This window comes from Macrobrachium nipponense, chromosome 28 (assembly GCF_015104395.2).
Source record: "Macrobrachium nipponense isolate FS-2020 chromosome 28, ASM1510439v2, whole genome shotgun sequence".
Lineage (NCBI taxonomy): Eukaryota > Metazoa > Arthropoda > Malacostraca > Decapoda > Palaemonidae > Macrobrachium > Macrobrachium nipponense.
Genome location: NC_087217.1, coordinates 66323532 through 66341790, shown reverse-complemented (window position 1 = coordinate 66341790; position 18259 = coordinate 66323532). Strand labels below are relative to the sequence as shown.

The 18259-nt window shown below is 40.0% G+C and overlaps 1 protein-coding gene across 2 annotated transcripts in view; it reads right to left on the bottom strand.

The window, feature by feature from the left end:
- The window catches only part of LOC135201847 (nuclear exosome regulator NRDE2-like), a 106976-nt gene that overhangs the window by 25618 nt on the left and 63099 nt on the right, over positions 1-18259 (bottom strand). For both annotated transcript variants that reach the window (XM_064231134.1, XM_064231135.1), the window contains exon 5: positions 15726-16736. In XM_064231134.1, the coding sequence (XP_064087204.1) occupies positions 15726-16736 (1011 nt within the window). The remainder of the gene's footprint in view (positions 1-15725; positions 16737-18259) is intronic.

Below are 18259 nucleotides of genomic sequence, written 5' to 3'. Positions count from 1 at the left end.
GCTCACGAGAATCCAAAATAAATTGTAATAATACAAGCACACGTACTTACAGTATTGAGAACAATTCACACAAAAGCAAACCAAGGTTTGGAGAAAACATAGCATATGAACACGTCTGTCACCCAGCATGGCTGAAAGCAAAGTGAATCTTCACCTCCCAGTCGCCAATGCGCTGACTGTCGGACAGGCAGCTAAGGGGGCCGGCTGCTAATGCCATTTTTTAAGGATAGGACTTTGATATTCATACCACTTAATAAGGTGACTTGGGACATCTCCAAACCGCATATGATTTTCGCCTCTGACCTTCGGTTTTGTGACGCCAGGGCGATTTATCCCGAAAATAACCATTTTTCAAATTCTATCTCCTCCCTTGATATTTAATATTAAGACCTAGGATTACTATCATATATAGACCTGATGTAGACCTCCAATCACATGAGGAGTTTTTTTCTAAAAGTCATTTTTTTGCTAGATATGAATTTTTCAATATGGTAAAAAAATAAACCCTTTAAAACAGGAGAAAAAAATTTATGAAAAAAAGACGAAACAAAAATTGGAAAAAAGGGCTCTATTTGATTATTCTATAATGTCTTTCTGAGTTATATACCAAATTCCAATGTTATCGCTTTAAAACTAAGTGAGAAGATAGATTTTGAAGGTCAATAAGTATATTTTTGAGATACGGGCGTTCAAAGTTTTCCTTCGTATTTCTATAAAGACAATGTTAATAAATAATGAGTGTTATGAATGTAATATTTCTTTTTTTTGTGTATTAATAAACCCAAAACTATTTTATTTATCATAATTTCAATCATAAATGATGATCCCTTTGCTCATGTATCGTAGCCTGGGGCACTGCTTGAGGCAAGATGGGGCACTCCTTCCTACGCAACTCTCTCTCTTCCCTTCACTAACTCAGCTTATTACAGCAAATTTTCTTCTTCTGTATGTTAGCGAGATGTTTTCCTTGTATTTTCCTCTTTGACATGATGAAATTCTTGCCGAAACAAAGATAAATAAACGTAAATGCAAGAGAATGTCAGAGGTGAAACTCGAAGGTGTACTCTCTTTTTACAAAGACAATTTAATAAATCACAATTATTATGAATTTCATATTCCATTTTGGGTATTAAAAAACCAAAACTATGTTATTTATCATAAATGAAGATCTCTTTGCTCAAAGATCGTAGCCTTGGGCACAGTGTGACGTGTGCTGTCAGGCAAGACGGGGGCGTTACTACGCAACCCTCCCCTCTCTCTTCACTAACTAGCGTATATTATGATATTCTGTAATAATACTTGAGCGATTTTTCTTCGTCTGTATGTTAGCGAGATGTTTTCCTTGTCTTTTCCTCATTGGCATGATGAAATTCTTGCCGAAACATACATAAACATACGTAAAAGCAAGCGAATGTCAGAGGTAAAACTCGAACGTGTAGACTACTTGAGGTTTGTGATTGCACTGAATCATGACTGGACTTGGTAGCTGAGTGAAGTCTCCCTTCTCGACTTGGGGAATGTCTACAGATGCCATTTCTCCCAATTTCTTTGACAATAATTATAAAAATTTACGATAATAGCAAAAATATTGCATTTTCTTGTACGGATCAATGTTTTAGGCTTATTGAGTTACGTTAACTAATTACCCTGTAACTACGAAAGTAAGAGGAATTTTGACGAAGTATTTCGTATATGTATTCTCAATTGCCATATGAAGCTCCAAGAATTTTTTCATGAGTGCATTTTTTGCCCTATACCCCCATATATAAGCTTACGACCGGTTCCAGCTGCCGCAAGTTACATTCCTATTGTTAAAGGACCGAAGGTTTGTATTCGTATCGGAACAACTATGTAAACTGCATTCTTATTGCATTTTTCATCAAAAAAACCTTCAAATATGGTTAATTTGCATTTTTGGTGTCATATTTCATCTGCCAGATCAGCATTGTAGGCGTCGTAACCCTGGAAATAATTTCTGATGAATATAATTGATAAGTGCCTTAACCTTGGAACGTCGTAAGCCATACCCGTCGTAACCCAGGGACTGCCTGTACGTATATATAACGACGTACAGTGAACCCCCCGTATTCGCGTTCTCCAGATTCGCAGACTCACACGTTTTCTGCATTATTCGCGGAAAATTCGCGCATTCGCGGTATTTTTCTATGATAAATATCCACAAATTCCTGGTTTTTTTATGAATTTCATCATAAAATGCACTTTTTGTGATAAAACTATTAAAAAAACCATGTATGAAAAGTTTTAGTGGGTTTTTCTTGAGTTTTAACTAACAAAATAGGCTGTTTTTAGCATTTTCATAGGGGTTCCAAACATTCGCGGGTTCTAACTATTCACGGGGGGGTCTGGTACGCATCCCCCGCGAATACGGACCACTGTACTCGTTTTACGACAACTTGAAGTTACGACGTCAACATGGAGAGAAAAAAAAAAAAAAACATAAAATGAAATTAAAAACATTGCTAATGGTGGCTAAGAGAAAGGCTATTCAGTGCCAGTAATCTAGCCTACACTAGTGTTTTGAAAACCTTGAAATCTATGGCCAAAACAATAAATAAGGCTTTAATATACTTTTAGAAGAAAGCTATGCAGTTGAACCTCTTAAAATTGGCATTCTGTGTTCTGGGAACTCCACTGGTTGGCTTGATTCAGCTGCCATTAGTTCATTGTGTGGCCAAACGGGTGGTGCCACGTTTATTTAAAACTTCAAGACAGCAAAAATTTTGCCATATCTCCTTTATTTTAATAAGAATAATTCTTAGTAGTAATAAAAAGAAAATGTGTGAAGTCAAATATGTTTTTTTATATTAACCTGAATATAAATATATTATTCTATATATTCCACTTGAGAAGTCTCTACAACGTCGATAATTTTAATCAAAACAACGAGACATTTGCCATGCACGAATTCCTTACTCTCATTATGCTTGAAAGACTTACATGTAATAGTTTTATAATTTTTTATACAACTGTGTATTTACATACGTATTCAATATGTCACCCTTGAGATCAGATGATACTAGAGGCAAGAAGTGCAAGCGTAAATCTTTATCAATGCTATAGTCAAATTCAGCCTTTTTGGCCGCTAAGGCACAGGCCGCACAGTTGCCACAGTTCTCTAAATATGCTATGACAGTGATGAAAAAATATGTCTGATATTTTTTATGCTAACTAAATATATGGTATTTACTTTGTTTCAAAATAAAACTTCATATGTTTAAGAATGACTAAGATTTTGATGAGAAAATGAATGTTACTAAAAATGTTTTCCCGAGATTTGACAACACCTCTGTGCTGAGTTAGTGCTCCGTTGCCACCTCAGCCTGACAAGGTCATTCCGTGTCACGGACCCACCAGGTAAATATCTCCTGCTTCTCGCTGCCCCCGCCTGCACAGTCAGACTAAGGAAATAATTTATAATGTTAATCGGTACTTTCGATGAAAAAAGCCAATGGCGGACACAGCCAAAGCCGCCAAAGTAAGCAAAAGGACAGTTAGAAGGATTTGCTCCAAAGCAAATCAAGAATGGTGGTCAGAGGCTGAACACAAGAGAGAGAGAGAGAGAGAGAGAGAGAGAGAGAGAGAGAGAGAGAGAGAGAGAGAGAGAGAGAGATAGAGAGAGAGTAGAGAGAGAGAGAGAGAGAGTCGAGAGAGAGAGAGAGGAGAGAGAGAGAGAGGTGGGGCAGAAGTACCTAACTTGGGAGAAGTGGCAACGGTGTGGAAAATCCAGGGTAAACAAGACCAACGCCTTAGTGGCCAAAAAGGCCGAATTTGACTATAGAAAGTGCTTATCCCATTAGCGAATAGTTAAGTGTTCACTTTCCTCAATAGATGGCGTTGTGCTTTACGTTTTTGACGACAACATTCAAATGCTCCGTGATTGATGAAATTAATTCATTATTTTTTTCATCTCACTACCCTCTACAATAAAATAAATAGCAATAATTATGAAATACCAAATTTAAAATATGAAAGTCCCTGCTAATAATATCCAGATTCTGAGGAAAGTTTAGTTCTGTACTGACTTAGTACTATTTTATTGACTTACTAGTAGCCTATCTCAGGAATGTAGGCTAAATGTGTTGAATAAAGTACACTATTTCTGGGCTCAGTTCGTGTCGCTGCGCGAAATATCCTTAATCCATTATTTCTAAGGTAAATGTACTAACACATACCAGAGAATAAATAAAATAAAGAAAAGGTCAGTACAACTGACTCGCTCACCCTCCAAGAGGGTGTCGGTATGAACACTATGGCGAGTGAGACCACTACCACGAACCGCTTGCCAATAGAAATCTCCCACTACAAAATCCCCACAAGAGGAGAGCCGACCCACAGAGTGGGCAGCAACTACTACTACTCCATCCCATGCTGCCGACTGCTGCGCCTCTGGTGGCCATCCTTTTCAGTTAGCGCACAACGTATACACGTGCCCTTTTTTGCTCTGTGTTTTTGTGCCCTTTTTTACTGGATTTATTCATCATGGAGCGTACAGCCATTGCAGCAGCTAAGTTAAGTAATCAGTGTTTATTGCTATTTGGTTTTTTCCGGCCTTGAGTCAGTATTTGCCGTTTTTTAGGTATAAATACGAGCTCTAGGTCGGAAGCATGGCAGCATGGTTCTGCCTCGTGGCGGGTTCGTTCTTGGTCTTCCATACCCAGAACCTTCCCTTACTTTATTACGCTCTGTTATTAGTTATCCAATTTATATTAAGGGTACAGCCTACGGGGTTTATGTCATGCATGCATGTCTTTTTCACCTTGCGTAGGCATCTTCCATCCAGACCCTAGCCACAGCTCTTAGTATCGGCCCCGGCTAGCTTTGAGTGTAGACTTTCCTTCGGGTTAGTTCGTACACTCCTGGATTTTTTCTCCTACTGTTTTATTTTCTTTCTTTACGTTTAGTGATTTTGTTTAATTATTTATTATGTTTTACGTTAGTGTACGGCGTCTGGCTTCACCTAGCCTAAGTTATGTCCTATTGGTCCCATATGCTTCCGCTCTTCAGTTCGGTTGCTTCTCTATAGCATCTCTCTGATCAGTCGGTTGTGTATCCTAGGCTTTATTGTTTCATTGTATCTCTTGTTACTGCTCCGTGGTCACTACGTGATCACGGAGCAGCCAGACGCCTGTCCAGTCATCTTTCCCTCCTCCCGCTCTTCCATAGGGCTGGGGGGAGGGTTGGTCTGCCCACGCTCGCTCCACATACCCGGGCCTGCCTCTCCTCCTCTCCCCCTAGGCGGAGGGAGGGGGGGGACGGGACAGACCCAGACTGGACTCGACCTCTCCAGCTTCTCGGTACGCTCGGATGGCTAAGGGGGGGGGGGGACTGGCCTTTCCCCCCCTCCGTCGTTACTCCGTCGCTCCGTTGCTAGCGCGAGTCTGTTTGCCCTCTCGCCCTTTCCCACCTTACTGGGGCTCTTATCTACCGGAGCTCCGGCATCCACGTGGAAAGGTGCTAGTTCACCCTGACGGGCGGACTGCGGCATACAGTTGGTCTCTACTAACCACTCCGTCGCGCTGATATCGCGACACGCTCCGCCAGCACCGGACTTAGTCCGTACGTCCCATGTTTATAGGTTTAAGATTAGTATTTAATTTAAACTATATTAATTAAGTTTAATTTAAGCTACATTAAACCTTCCCTCCATTGCATGCTCACACCGGATCTCTCCGTGGTTATAGCCTATTCAGGCGGTAAGGGAGGAGTTATGCCCGAAATTTTTTCGCGCTCCGGCATGCAGCGGAGTTCTTTTAACCTTTAGCCTGTAAGTGATATCTTTTAGGATGCTCATGTATCTTTTCACTTACAGACCACCAACTGTGAGCATCCGGGATGCAATGCCATGCGCCAGGACCCCTGTGGGCATGAAGTCTGCCGATCCCATGACTCCATGCGCGACTCCGCACGGGAACCTCCAAGTCTGGTTTCACGAGAACCCTGCAATTTGCTATTATCTGGTGAGCCAGCTCTTAGACGGGGTAAGTATTTCCAACTCCGTTAGCCAATCCCTACAAGGTTATAGTTCTTAAGTTTAATTTTAATCTTGTCTTAAACTTAAGCTAATTTTATATGGGATCTCGCATCCCTATAATTTTAAGTTAAACCTTTTACTTAAGTTTTATTTTAAGTTTAATCTTAAAAAACTAACAAATACCCTCTCTTCCAGGCTCCCGCTGTTAGAGACACCGCACTGGCAACCCTGCGGGCCTGGGTCGGCGGTTTTGGGAAGAACGCCGCCAAGGGTCAGCCCTACATACTTGAGAAGAGGTTGGCGGTCCTGATCTTCCCCGGCGGCAAGTCAACGGGCTACGTCGACCCAGCAGAGGCGGCCCCGACTATTGCGCTAATTCAGCAGCAGCTCGCCGCTTCGTTGTTGACTGAACCAGGCCAGGACATCTCGCGGAAGTCGCGACACTGGACTTAAACATTGAACCGATGGTAGGTGTTGACGACCTGTTGGTCGAGGTGAGTACGTTGGACGCCCAAGGGCTTCCCTTGGGCGCCACTGGTTCTTCTACTCCTGCAAAACTCTCCAGCTTCCTTCCAAGGCTTTACAGGAGCTGAGCTTTATACTTCTCCTGATGCTTCTGTTAGACCTAAGGTCAAAGGACAAACGGTGGTTAAAACCTTGAGTAAGACGTCGTCGTCGTCTAAAAAGACGTCGTCGGCGTCAACATCTCGCAAGTCTCCGGCTACAAACCCCGGAGCAGAGAGGTCTAGAGCTTCTGGGTCCGGCTCCAAATCCTCAAGGAGTAGATCCTCCAAGGAGAGATCACACACTCCAGCGGAGTCAACCGTTTTCTCCACTTCCTTTGGTTCCTGTTTGTTCAGAGCTACCCGTCCACCTCCGCAGCAGCTCCGGCTTTGGATCCCAATGCTGGCCTGTTGCAACACATGGGGGATCTGGTTGGGTCTCTCAAGAACAGTATGGAACAGATGTTCTCCCGGTTGTCTGATAGGATCAACTCCCAGGATAACATTATCGCCGGACTAAGCCAAGCTCCGCTAGCTACTCCCCCACCTTTCGGCACAGGGATAGCTCAGTTGCCACCATATGACTCTCTGCCTCCGTTCAGCATGAACAATCCCTGGAGAGTGGCGTCATACGCCCCCTTCCAAGACGGGCTTATTTCTATCCCGGAGTGTGGAACTCGAAGGATTGAGGACTTCGAGTTCTACCCGGAAGATCTCCAACCGCCGTTCATCGGCTACGCCAGGCTCACCGCCGCTGCCATGACGCGAGATGATAAGGTCCCTAAAGAGACGGTCCTCTATTCACGTGACCAGGCTCAAAGAGAATGGCTCAGGTGCTTAGAGGACATGGATTGTTCAAACACTAAAATACAGCCTTTTAAGAGTCCATTCACAATCTTCACAATGGAAGAGGGTACTCCGCTTCCTTTCCTTACAAAGATTGCTACGGTCACTATTCCAGCGGCCCAAAAGGGGGACTCGTTACCGCAGCTAAAGGAAGCGGACCCTACATCTCCTTTACTTCCCTCAACCGGAGATTTGTGGGAAGACCTGCCCAACACTTTTTCTGCGGGCGCAAAACTCAAACCAGACTGTGCTATGGAGCAGTTTGGTGAGAAGCTGCCTAGACTCCCAGATAGCCTCATTCAGGCAGAGTTTGATGCCAAGTCTAGGCTGGCCAGGTCTCTCAACACCATGGCCATGACTGAGGTGGCTACCATTTCTTATGGTTCCGAGCCACTGTTCAAGCTGATCACCAAGTCACTGACTCAAACGGTGCAGTCTGACATGTTCGAGTTCGCCACAGCCAGAAAAAACTGTCGGAAGCATGTCCTCCAGAAAGCAACTATTCGGCATGAACCGAATAAGTTGCTTTCATCAAAACATCTGGGGAGCAGACCTCTTCCCAGATGCAATGGTAAAGGATGTCCAGGCAGAAGCTACGAGGCTTAACCAAAGCCTTAAAGATCGTTGGGGTCTCACTGCAAAGAGACGCCAAGATCAAGCTGTCAGGGGTAAGGCTCAGAAGAAACCCAGACGTTTCCAGCCTTACCAAAAGAAACAGCAACAGTTTGCCCAGCCTGTTTCGGCTGTTCCGTTGGTGCAGGCAGCCCAACCCTCTACCTCCAAGGCCCAATCACAGCCTATTTATGTGATTCCCCCAGCCTCAACCTTCCACCTCTTACGCTGTCTCCCCAGCCTTCAACCAAGTGTTCGAAGGCCAGGCCTTTCAGAAATATGACCGCTCGGGTAAGGGAGGCAGAGGTAAGCGATCCTTTCGTCAGAGAGGATCGGGAGGGTCCCTTAATAGAGGAAAACACTTCAGGGGAGGCCGCGGAGGCTACCAACATCAATGAGGACTTCCAGGTAGGAGGGAGGCTGTTTCTCTTCCGCCACCGGTGGGGATTCAGCAAATGGGCACAAAGCATTGTGTCGAAAGGCCTGGGTTGGAGTTGGGTGGCGAATCCGCCCCCACCCAGACCTTTCCGACCAACTTCCATCCAAAGAATTGACGGAGTATGCGGAGGATCTCCTTCAGAAAGGAGCAATAGCGAGAGTCAACAGATTAAAGTTTCAAGGGCGCTTGTTCAGCGTTCCAAAGAAAGGCTCACAAAAAAGAAGGGTAATCTTAGACTTGTCCCGTTTAAACTTGGCCATTCGCTGCGACAAGTTCAAGATGCTCACCATCTCGCAGGTGCGGACCTTACTTCCCCGTGGGGCCGTCACAACCTCTATCGATCTTACAGACGCATACTATCATATCCCTATTGCAAGACACTTTCGCCCGTATCTGGGCTTCAAGATAGGAGATCAGGCATTCTCCTTCAAGGTAGTTCCCTTCGGTCTCAACGTAGCACCCAGGGTGTTCACAAAGTTGGCGGAAGTGGTCGTCCAACAACTAAGATCGCAAGGGATTATGGTAGTAGCGTATCTCGACGATTGGCTAATTTGGGCTCCAACAGTCGAGGAATGTCACAAAGCAACACTGAAAGCAATCCGGTTCCTGGAATATCTAGGCTTCAAGATAAACAGGACCAAATCAAGACTCACTCCGGAGTCAAACTTTCAGTGGCTGGGCATTCAATGGAATCTATCCTCCCATACTCTGTCGATTCCATCAGCCAAGAGGAAAGAAATAGCGAAGTCAGTAAAGCAATTTCTAAGACACAAACTTGCTTCAAGGAGAACCCAGGAAAGGATTCTGGGTTCACTACAGTTTGCATCAGTGACAAACATCTTGATGAAAGCCAAACTGAAAGACCTAACCAGAATCTGGCGCTCACGAGCAAATGTCAGGTCCAGGGACAAATTATCCTCAGTCCCTCAGATTCTACGGAATCGTCTACGCCCTTGGGCAAAAAGTCAAGAACTTGTCAATATCAGTACCCCTTCAGTTTCCTCCTCCGGGGATTACCATCCACACAGACGCTTCGTTAAGCGGTTGGGGAGGATATTCTCAGTTCAAGAAGGTTCAAGGAACTTGGTCACCCCAGTTCCGTCAGCAATGGAAGCAATGGCGGTGTTCTTGACTCTAAAAAGGTTACGTCCGCCAAAGAACTCCCACATAAAGCTAGTCTTAGACAGCGCAGTGGTAGTCCATTGTATAAACAGGTGAGGCTCCAAATCACGTCATCTAAATCATGTCATGGTAGCCATCTTCTCCCTGGCGGACAAGTTCAGTTGGCACCTCTCCTCCACCCATATAGCTGGAGTGAGAAACGTCATAGCAGATGCTCTATCCCGATCAGTTCCTCTGGAATCGGAATGGTCACTGGACAACAGTTCGTTCCAGTGGATTCTTCAGAGAGTTCCAGGTCTGCAAGTGAATCTCTTCGCATCCCAAGCGAACCACAAACTCCCATGTTATGTGGCCCCCAACCTGGACCCTCTGGCCTACGCCACGGACGCCCTGGCCCTAGACTGAACAACTGGGAGAAGCTTTATGTCTTCCCTCCAGTGAATCTTCTCCTGAAGGTGCTGAACAAACTCAGGACGTTCAAGGGTCAAGTGGCTCTAGTAGCCCCAGACTGGCCGAAGAGCAATTGGTATCCTCTAATTCTGGAACTGGGTCTTCGTCCTCTTCGAATTCCCAATCCCAGGCTCTCCCAGTCAGTGCAAACGAAGACTGTGTTCGCTTCCTCAGGAATTCTCAAAACCCTAACTTTATGGATTTCATGAAGTTTGCAGCTAAAAGAGATGCGAATATTGATCCTCAAAATATTCTCTTCTTGGAATCTGATAAAAGAGATTCAACTTTGAGACAGTATGATGCTGCAGTCAAAAAGTTAGCAACCTTCCTGAGAGAATCAGATATTAGAATCATGACAATCAATTCAGCTATATCCTTTTTCAGATCTTTATTTGAAAAAGGCTTAGCAGCTAGCACTATTACGACAAACAAGTCAGCCTTGAAAAAGATTTTTCAATTTGGTTTCAGCATAGACTTGACAGACTCCTACTTCTCGTCTATTCCCAAGGCTTGTGCTAGACTTAGACCTTCTGTAAGGCCTACGTCAGTATCATGGTTCTTAATGATGTTCTAAAGCTGGCTTCAGAAACTGATAATGACACATGTTCATTTATAATGCTCTTAAGAAAAACTCTATTTTTATTAAGCTTGGCTTCAGGAGCTAGAATTTCAGAACTGTCGGCATTATCCAGGGACCCGGATCATGTTGAATTTCTTCACAGGGGGGGAAGTGCTACTTTCTCCGGAACGTAGTTTTATAGCAAAGAATGAAGATCCTTTGATGAGGTTGGGAACCATGGAAGGTTGTACCCCTTCCACAAGATATTTCTCTTTGCCCAGTATCGACCTTACGAGCCTTTCTGTCCAGGACCTCCTCATCCTCATCGGGTCCTCTCTTTAAGAGAGAAAAAGGTGGTACTTTATCTATTAAAGGCATCAGGCAGCAGATCCTGTACTTTATTAAGCAAGCCAATCCTGACTCCTTCCCTAAAGCACATGATGTCAGGGCAGTAGCCACCTCAATTAACTATTTCCAACATATGAATTTCGATGAGTTGAAAAAAAATATACTGGTTGGAAATCGCCGACAGTATTTAAGCGTCATTACTTAAAGTCCTTGGAAGCTCTGAAATTTTCAGCAGTTGCGGCGGGTAACATAGTTTCCCCCGACTCTGCTTAATCTTTAGTAGAAGATCCAGTCCTCCTTTCTACCTATCTCACCCAACAGTTCGTCTATACCTGCCATGTTCATCTACGTTTACCTTGAGTCCTTAGCTTGCTTTTTCTTATGATTGGTTTATAGTGGGTGTGCCCCCTTATTTTTTTGCTAGGGTCACTCACAATTGATTGTATATAATGATCTCTTTGATGTGATCCCCTTATTTTTATGCTAGGGGACACATCGTATTTACAATGGTTACGGGTTTTGTATATTAAGTCATATACATTCCCTTTTTTATGTTATTATTGAAGTTTGTTCTATTCAATTTATTGTTATAATTGCTTTGAGTTCTTTGTACATAATATCTAATACACCAGATACTGATTTCAACATATATTCCATGTAAGCCCTGTATATATGTTAATTTAAGTTAAATTTAAGAAATATTATTAGCATTAAGTTTAATTTAAGTAATATTTCTATTTTTGTATCATTGTGTATATGTATATCTATTAGCAATTATATTTCTTTATTTTATGTTATCTTTTATTTGAGACCCTTTTTGTCTATTTGATTTTATTCTTTACAATCTTGTGCTATTTCTCTGGTACGATTTCGCGCAGCGACACGAACTGAGCCCAGAAAAGGGATTTTGACGTAAGGAAAAATCTATTTCTGGGCGATTGGTTCGTGTCGCCAGCGAAATCCCGCCCTGCCCATCCCATCGCTCAAGATTGTCTGCTAACTTCAGGATGGCCACCAGAGGCGCAGCAGTCGGCAGCATGGGGATGGAGTAGTAGTAGTTGCTGCCCACTCTGTGGGTCGGCTCTCCTCTTGTGGGGATTTTGTAGTGGGAGATTTCTATTGGCAAGCGGTTCGTGGTAGTGGTCTCACTCGCCATAGTGTTCATACCGACACCCTCTTGGAGGGTGAGCGAGTCAGTTGTACTGACCTTTTCTTTATTAAAGGATATTTCGCTGGCGACACGAACCAATCGCCCAGAAATAGATTTTTCCTTACGTCAAAATCCCTTTTTAAAGAAAATTATACATTATGAAGTTATAAAATGATATTTGATGTTGTGTGTTGATATAATCTAAGAATATCTCAAAATTATGTACAAATTTAAGTGATTGGGATGTCTCAGTATTTATGTTGGTTCTTGCCAAAGGTTGCTGCAGATGAGATATTGCAGTCACATGGGATATAGTTTCAGAACGGGACAGAGAATTAGCAAACCTGAATTCTCTAATATTAGGAACCATTCATCCATATGCACGATTCAAGTCGATAAGAAACATTTTTCTATTATTGGTGGAACAAGCCACAGTAACTACCTCACCACCCATGAGTCTTTATACATTAAAACGGCTGGTCCCGTCTTTTAAATCCAACATATCTGCTGCTCCTCTATATCTAGCGAAACTGAAGTCTTTGGTAGGTCTGCAGTCTCTACCATTCGTTCTTCCTTCTCCACTCTAACAGGTTGTTAGGCACTGGGTCTCTCTTTTATTATTGACACAATTCTTGTGAATTTTTTTTTAATAATTTTTTTTTATTTATTTAAATATTACCTACTGGCATTTATAATATTTTTAATGAGTATATTTAATTTTACAGACTGATGATGCACCGAGTTTATGTGTAATAAACCATGGATTTTATTATGTTTTTGATGGACTTTGCTGACTACAGTGTATAGATGTATGTATGTATGTATAGTATATGTGTATATGTTATGTTGTATATGTTATATATATATATAATATATATATATATAGTATATATATATATATATATATATAGATGATATATATATTTACATATATATATATATCATATATATATATATATATATATATATATATATATATAGTATGTATATAGGCATATATTGTTATGTATATATGTATGATATATATAGTATATATATATATATATATATATATATATATATATATATATTATATATATATATATTATATATATTATATTAATATTAATATATACATACATACAATACATACATACATTAATACATACATACCTACATATATACCATATATATATATATATATATATATATGTATATATATATATATATATATATATATATATATATATATATAATATATATATAATATATATCAATATATATATATATCTATATATATATATATATATATACATATATATATACATATATATATACATATATATTAATATATATATATACTATATATATATATTATATATATATATATATATATATATATATATACATATATATATATATATATATCTATATATATATACCATATATATACCTATACTATCCATCTATACTTACTATATAAATATATATCCTATCTATATATATATATAATTATTTTATTACATTGTCTTTATAAAAATACAAAGGAAAACTTTGAATGCCCGTATCTAAAAACTAAACTTACTGACCTTCAAAATCTATCTTCTCACTTAGTTTTAAAGCTATAGCACTGAAATTTGGTATATAACTCAAAAAGACATTATAGAACAATCAAATGGAGCCCTTTTTTCCCATTTTTGTTTCATCTTTTTTATTTCCTGATTTATAGGGTTTATTTTTTACCATAATGAAAAATTTATTTCTAACAAAAAAATTACTTTTAGAAAAAAACTCCTCATGTGATTGGAGGTCTTCATCAGGTCTATATATGGTAGTAATCCCAGGTCTTAATATTAAATATCAAGGGAGGAGATAGTTTGAAAAATGGTTATTTTCAGGATAAATTGCCCTGGCGTCACAAAACCGGAGGTCAAAGGCGAAAATCATATGTGGTTTGGAGATGTCCCAAGTCACCTTATTGTTAGGAAACAACAGGAGTCCGTCTATAAATATGTAGGGACAATTAGATAGGAAAATCCAGTGGTAGAAATATATATAGAGTGAGGGTAGAGTAATGAAAGAATCTACTAGGAGAGGTAGAAAAGGGAGTAGATGTGTGGCAGTATCAGACTGCAGAAATAGCAGTTTCGAAAACGAGACTAAACACAGGCAGCAGTTTGCCAAAACAGAAGTTGCAAACTCCAGTGGAAAAGCTGAACTTTGATACCTTCAGTGGGTGGTTACCGTAGAGAAACGGAACCAATAAGACTAATCTAGGGGTGGCACTGTTAGTAAGGAAAGCCACTCAAGAAGTAGTAGGATGCGTCTTACTAGAAGTTAAGGAGGAGCTTAACTGTGTGAGTTAGGTTGAGGCTTCACTTGAGGACTCAGAGAAACTCAGTTAGGATCTAAGCCTTATACGGGGAGGCTATGTCCATTCTCCCTCTGTTCCTTGTGTAGTGTTGTGTAAAACTTTTGAACTGTGACTTAGTTAATTATAAGTAAGATTAATTAAGTGGTGTTTAACTTGCCAAGAATCTAAGGATAAGTATCCATACCAAACCCTCCTGAGAGACTGGAAAATGAAAAGAAATTAATCTACAATGTTCCTAAGAAAAGAAAAACTCACCGCAAGTGATAATTGAAGGTTAGCCCATATAACAGATAACCTTCCAAACAATACCAATAAGCTACCAGAGAAGACTGACTATAAGGGGAAGAGAAGAGAGAAAGAGAATAAAAGAAACCCGTAAGGACATAAACGCAAACCCAAACAACAACGAAGAAAATAAAACAAGCACAACATTATCAAGTGGTATGAATACCAAAGTCCTGTCCTTAAAAAATGGCATTAACCGGCCGGCCACCTTAACCAGTTATCACTGCCAAAAATCACCAATTTTCGGTTATCTGCGATTTTCGCTTATAGTCAAGCCGTTGAAACGGAACCCCCCCCCCATCAATAGCCAGGGACTGCCCGTAAGAAGGAAAATGGTTTGTCATAAGCAGAGGAACAGTAACTATATTAAATCGTGGATGAAAATAATTTATTTTAAATCAGCTGACCCCTTTGGTGTCCGTCTTATCTGATATCCAGATTAATGAGGTCCGGTTTAACGAGGGTTGACTGTAATATTCTTATCACTTTTTTTAACATTTGTCCTATCATAACCTATTCTTTGTCTGGTATTTAAATTTGGACCCTCTCCAAGAAAGTTAAAATTATATCAGTCTTACAAACTGTCACAACAAGGACATTTGCCATTTGATGTTGATCATATATCACATCACACACAGGATGGCAAAAGCAAGAGGATCTGTACTATATAAACATACCCCAATGTGTTTATCTCCCCAATATGTTTCCTCAAATTTCCACTTCCTGTTCAACAATAAATTGTGTGGGCAACCCCTATCAGTCTGAATATGTAATTCAAGGGTCTTATTAAATACTATGTAATTCAGGGGTCTCACTAAACTAACATATAACAACAAAAATAGGGAGATAGCCAAAGCTAACCATTCACACTGGATCTTTCCGATTCTCATTTTAGCTTTGACCAAATACAATAAGAGAATATGTAGAACTATACTGTGACTTGTTACTACATTAGAAATGATAAAACAGAATTTAAAGTGATCACAGTATCATACCATCACAAAAAAATTTCACTTATCACTTTGATAAGATGTCCTTAGTATAAAAAAATATAACTTTTACATACCTTGGAGCTCTGGAGTCCCAAAATGCCTCAAACAGAGCTAATTTGGCATCTAACGTTATATTCTTCGACTTAGCATGCGGTGGGGCAAAGAGATTTAACTCTACTAAAGCTTGAAATAAACCAACTGACCTTTCCATATAGCCAGCTTGCTTCCAAACAAAGGCCAACTGGACAGTTATGTCTACAAGGCACTTTCCCAAGTCCTTTGGTGGTGCATGAGTAAGGAAAGCACCACTTTTCATTTGCTGTAATTTTTCTGTGCACTTAGCAAAAGTATTAACGACACTTGTCAGACTGAAGGATGTTAAATTGGTCTGCATGAAGGCCAAATATCGATACCAAACCTCCAGCTTATTTGGAAAATTAATAATGACTGCACCCCACTCCTGTTTAATCTTCTTGTCATCCCAGATGTCTTGACCTATCACTAATCGCTCAAAGTACAAGTCTAAGGATCTCACATTCTTCTTTATAGCAGAATCTAAAATTGATATTTTTCTCTCAGCAATTGCTTTTAAACTAGCTTTTTTCTTCTTTCCATTTTCCTCGTCACTGAAGATGTATTTAAATGATTTATCTTGGAATTTTACAAACTCAAGCCATAAATCAGTGTTAGAAGGTTCCTGACCAAGTCTTTCATTGTACTCCTTTGCTTTCTTTTGCCAGAAAGCACACTCAGCTTCCTCACTTTTAATACCTTTCTCTTCATCTTCACTGTCAAATTCTAGGAGAGACTCTTCTATTTCCTGTTTGGGTTGGTTCCCTGAAATAATTTTGTACTTAACTTCATTCAGTTCTGCGTATGTTAACTCTAAGGGAATATAACACTGTGTAGAATTATCACTAGATGCAGCTAAATGGGATTTCTGAATTAAGGTCCTTATCAATTCAGAATTACTGAATAAAAGCTTCCTTGCTGATCTTCTGAAGTACCTCAAAATTTTTTTAGGTCCAGCATTATGTGCTCCAGTTAGAGAACTCCCCAGTATTCCTCTAGGTTTCAAACTGTACCTAAAACACAAAAGAAACACTGACTAATGGGACTACGGTGTTATTAATTACAGCATAACATAATATTTCTTATTTTATAGGGAAATTATTTTCTACACGCATTAAGGAACAGTATACAGATATACAGTACTGAATTTTGGTTGTAAAATGTATCCTTGGTGGAAAACTAGAGCTGAAAAATACAAGGTACAGTACATATTTACAAATATTTACAGAACTATAATTTTTCATGTATCACAATGTTATACTAAAGTGCATTACCAATATCTTATCACTGAAGCAATTGAAGTGATTGTTTTAAAATTTAAGTTACCTTACAGTAAAGTTATGGAAGCAGAAAATTATTACATGGCATTCATACACAAAAAATTCATATTTTATAAAAATGACATTTTCATAATAAAATTAAGTTTCACATACAATTACTAAATAATTAATTACATACCTAAGAGCAGCCTAAAAATTTAAAATTAGCAATAGTGCTAGAATTTGTTCGAGTAGTTAACAAAATGCCCTGCCCACTATCAGGACCGAGAGAGGGAACAACCTGGCAGAGAGCTCCAATTAGTTTGTGCCCTTATGTCCATGCAAGGGGAGGAGGGAGCGCTCCGATCATGTAATTTCTTGGTAAACAGTATATGTAGAAATTTCATTATAAAAATGCCATTTTTACAAAAGAAAATTACCAAGTAATTACATAGAAGATTCCACATTGACAGGGGATGGGATCCATCTCAAAGCATTACAGTCAATCCCTGCTATTCACAATTTGCACTCTTCTAGCCACAGATTTTTCTCTGGACCATGCATACCCATTATTCGCAGAAAAATTTTGCTTATTTGCTGTATTTTTCACTGAGAAATATTTGCAAATTACTGTATTTTCATATATTTGTGACTAAATGCACTTTCTGTGATAAAACTATTAAACTAGGTACATATAAGCATTTTTAGAGGGTTTTTGTTTTTTTAACTATCAAAATAAGGGGTTATCAGCATTTTGAGAGGGGTTTTAAATATTTGCAGCTTTTAGCTATTTGCTGGGGTCTGGTACCCATCCCCCACGAATACAGGGTGTCCAATGTATTTGAATAATATATTTGACATGGAACAATCGCCAACATATATATACAGGCAGTCCCCGGGTTACGACGGGGGTTCCGTTCTTGAGACGCGTTGTAACCCAAAAATCGTCGTAAGCTGGAACATTGTCAAAAATCCTAAGAAAAATGATATTGTTAAGATACAATAAAGTTTTGTACATACTTACCTGGCAGATATATACTTAGCTATAGACTCGGTCGTCCCGACAGAATTTCAAAACTCGCGGCACATGCGACAGGAAGGTCAGGTGATCCCCCATTCCCGCCGCTGGGTGGCGGGATCCGGAACCATTCCCGTTTTCTAAGACATAATTTCTCTTCCACCTGTCTCCTGAGGGGAGGATGGGTGGGCCATTAATCGTATATATCTGCCAGGTAAGTATGTACAAAACTTTATTGTATCTTAACAATATCATTTTT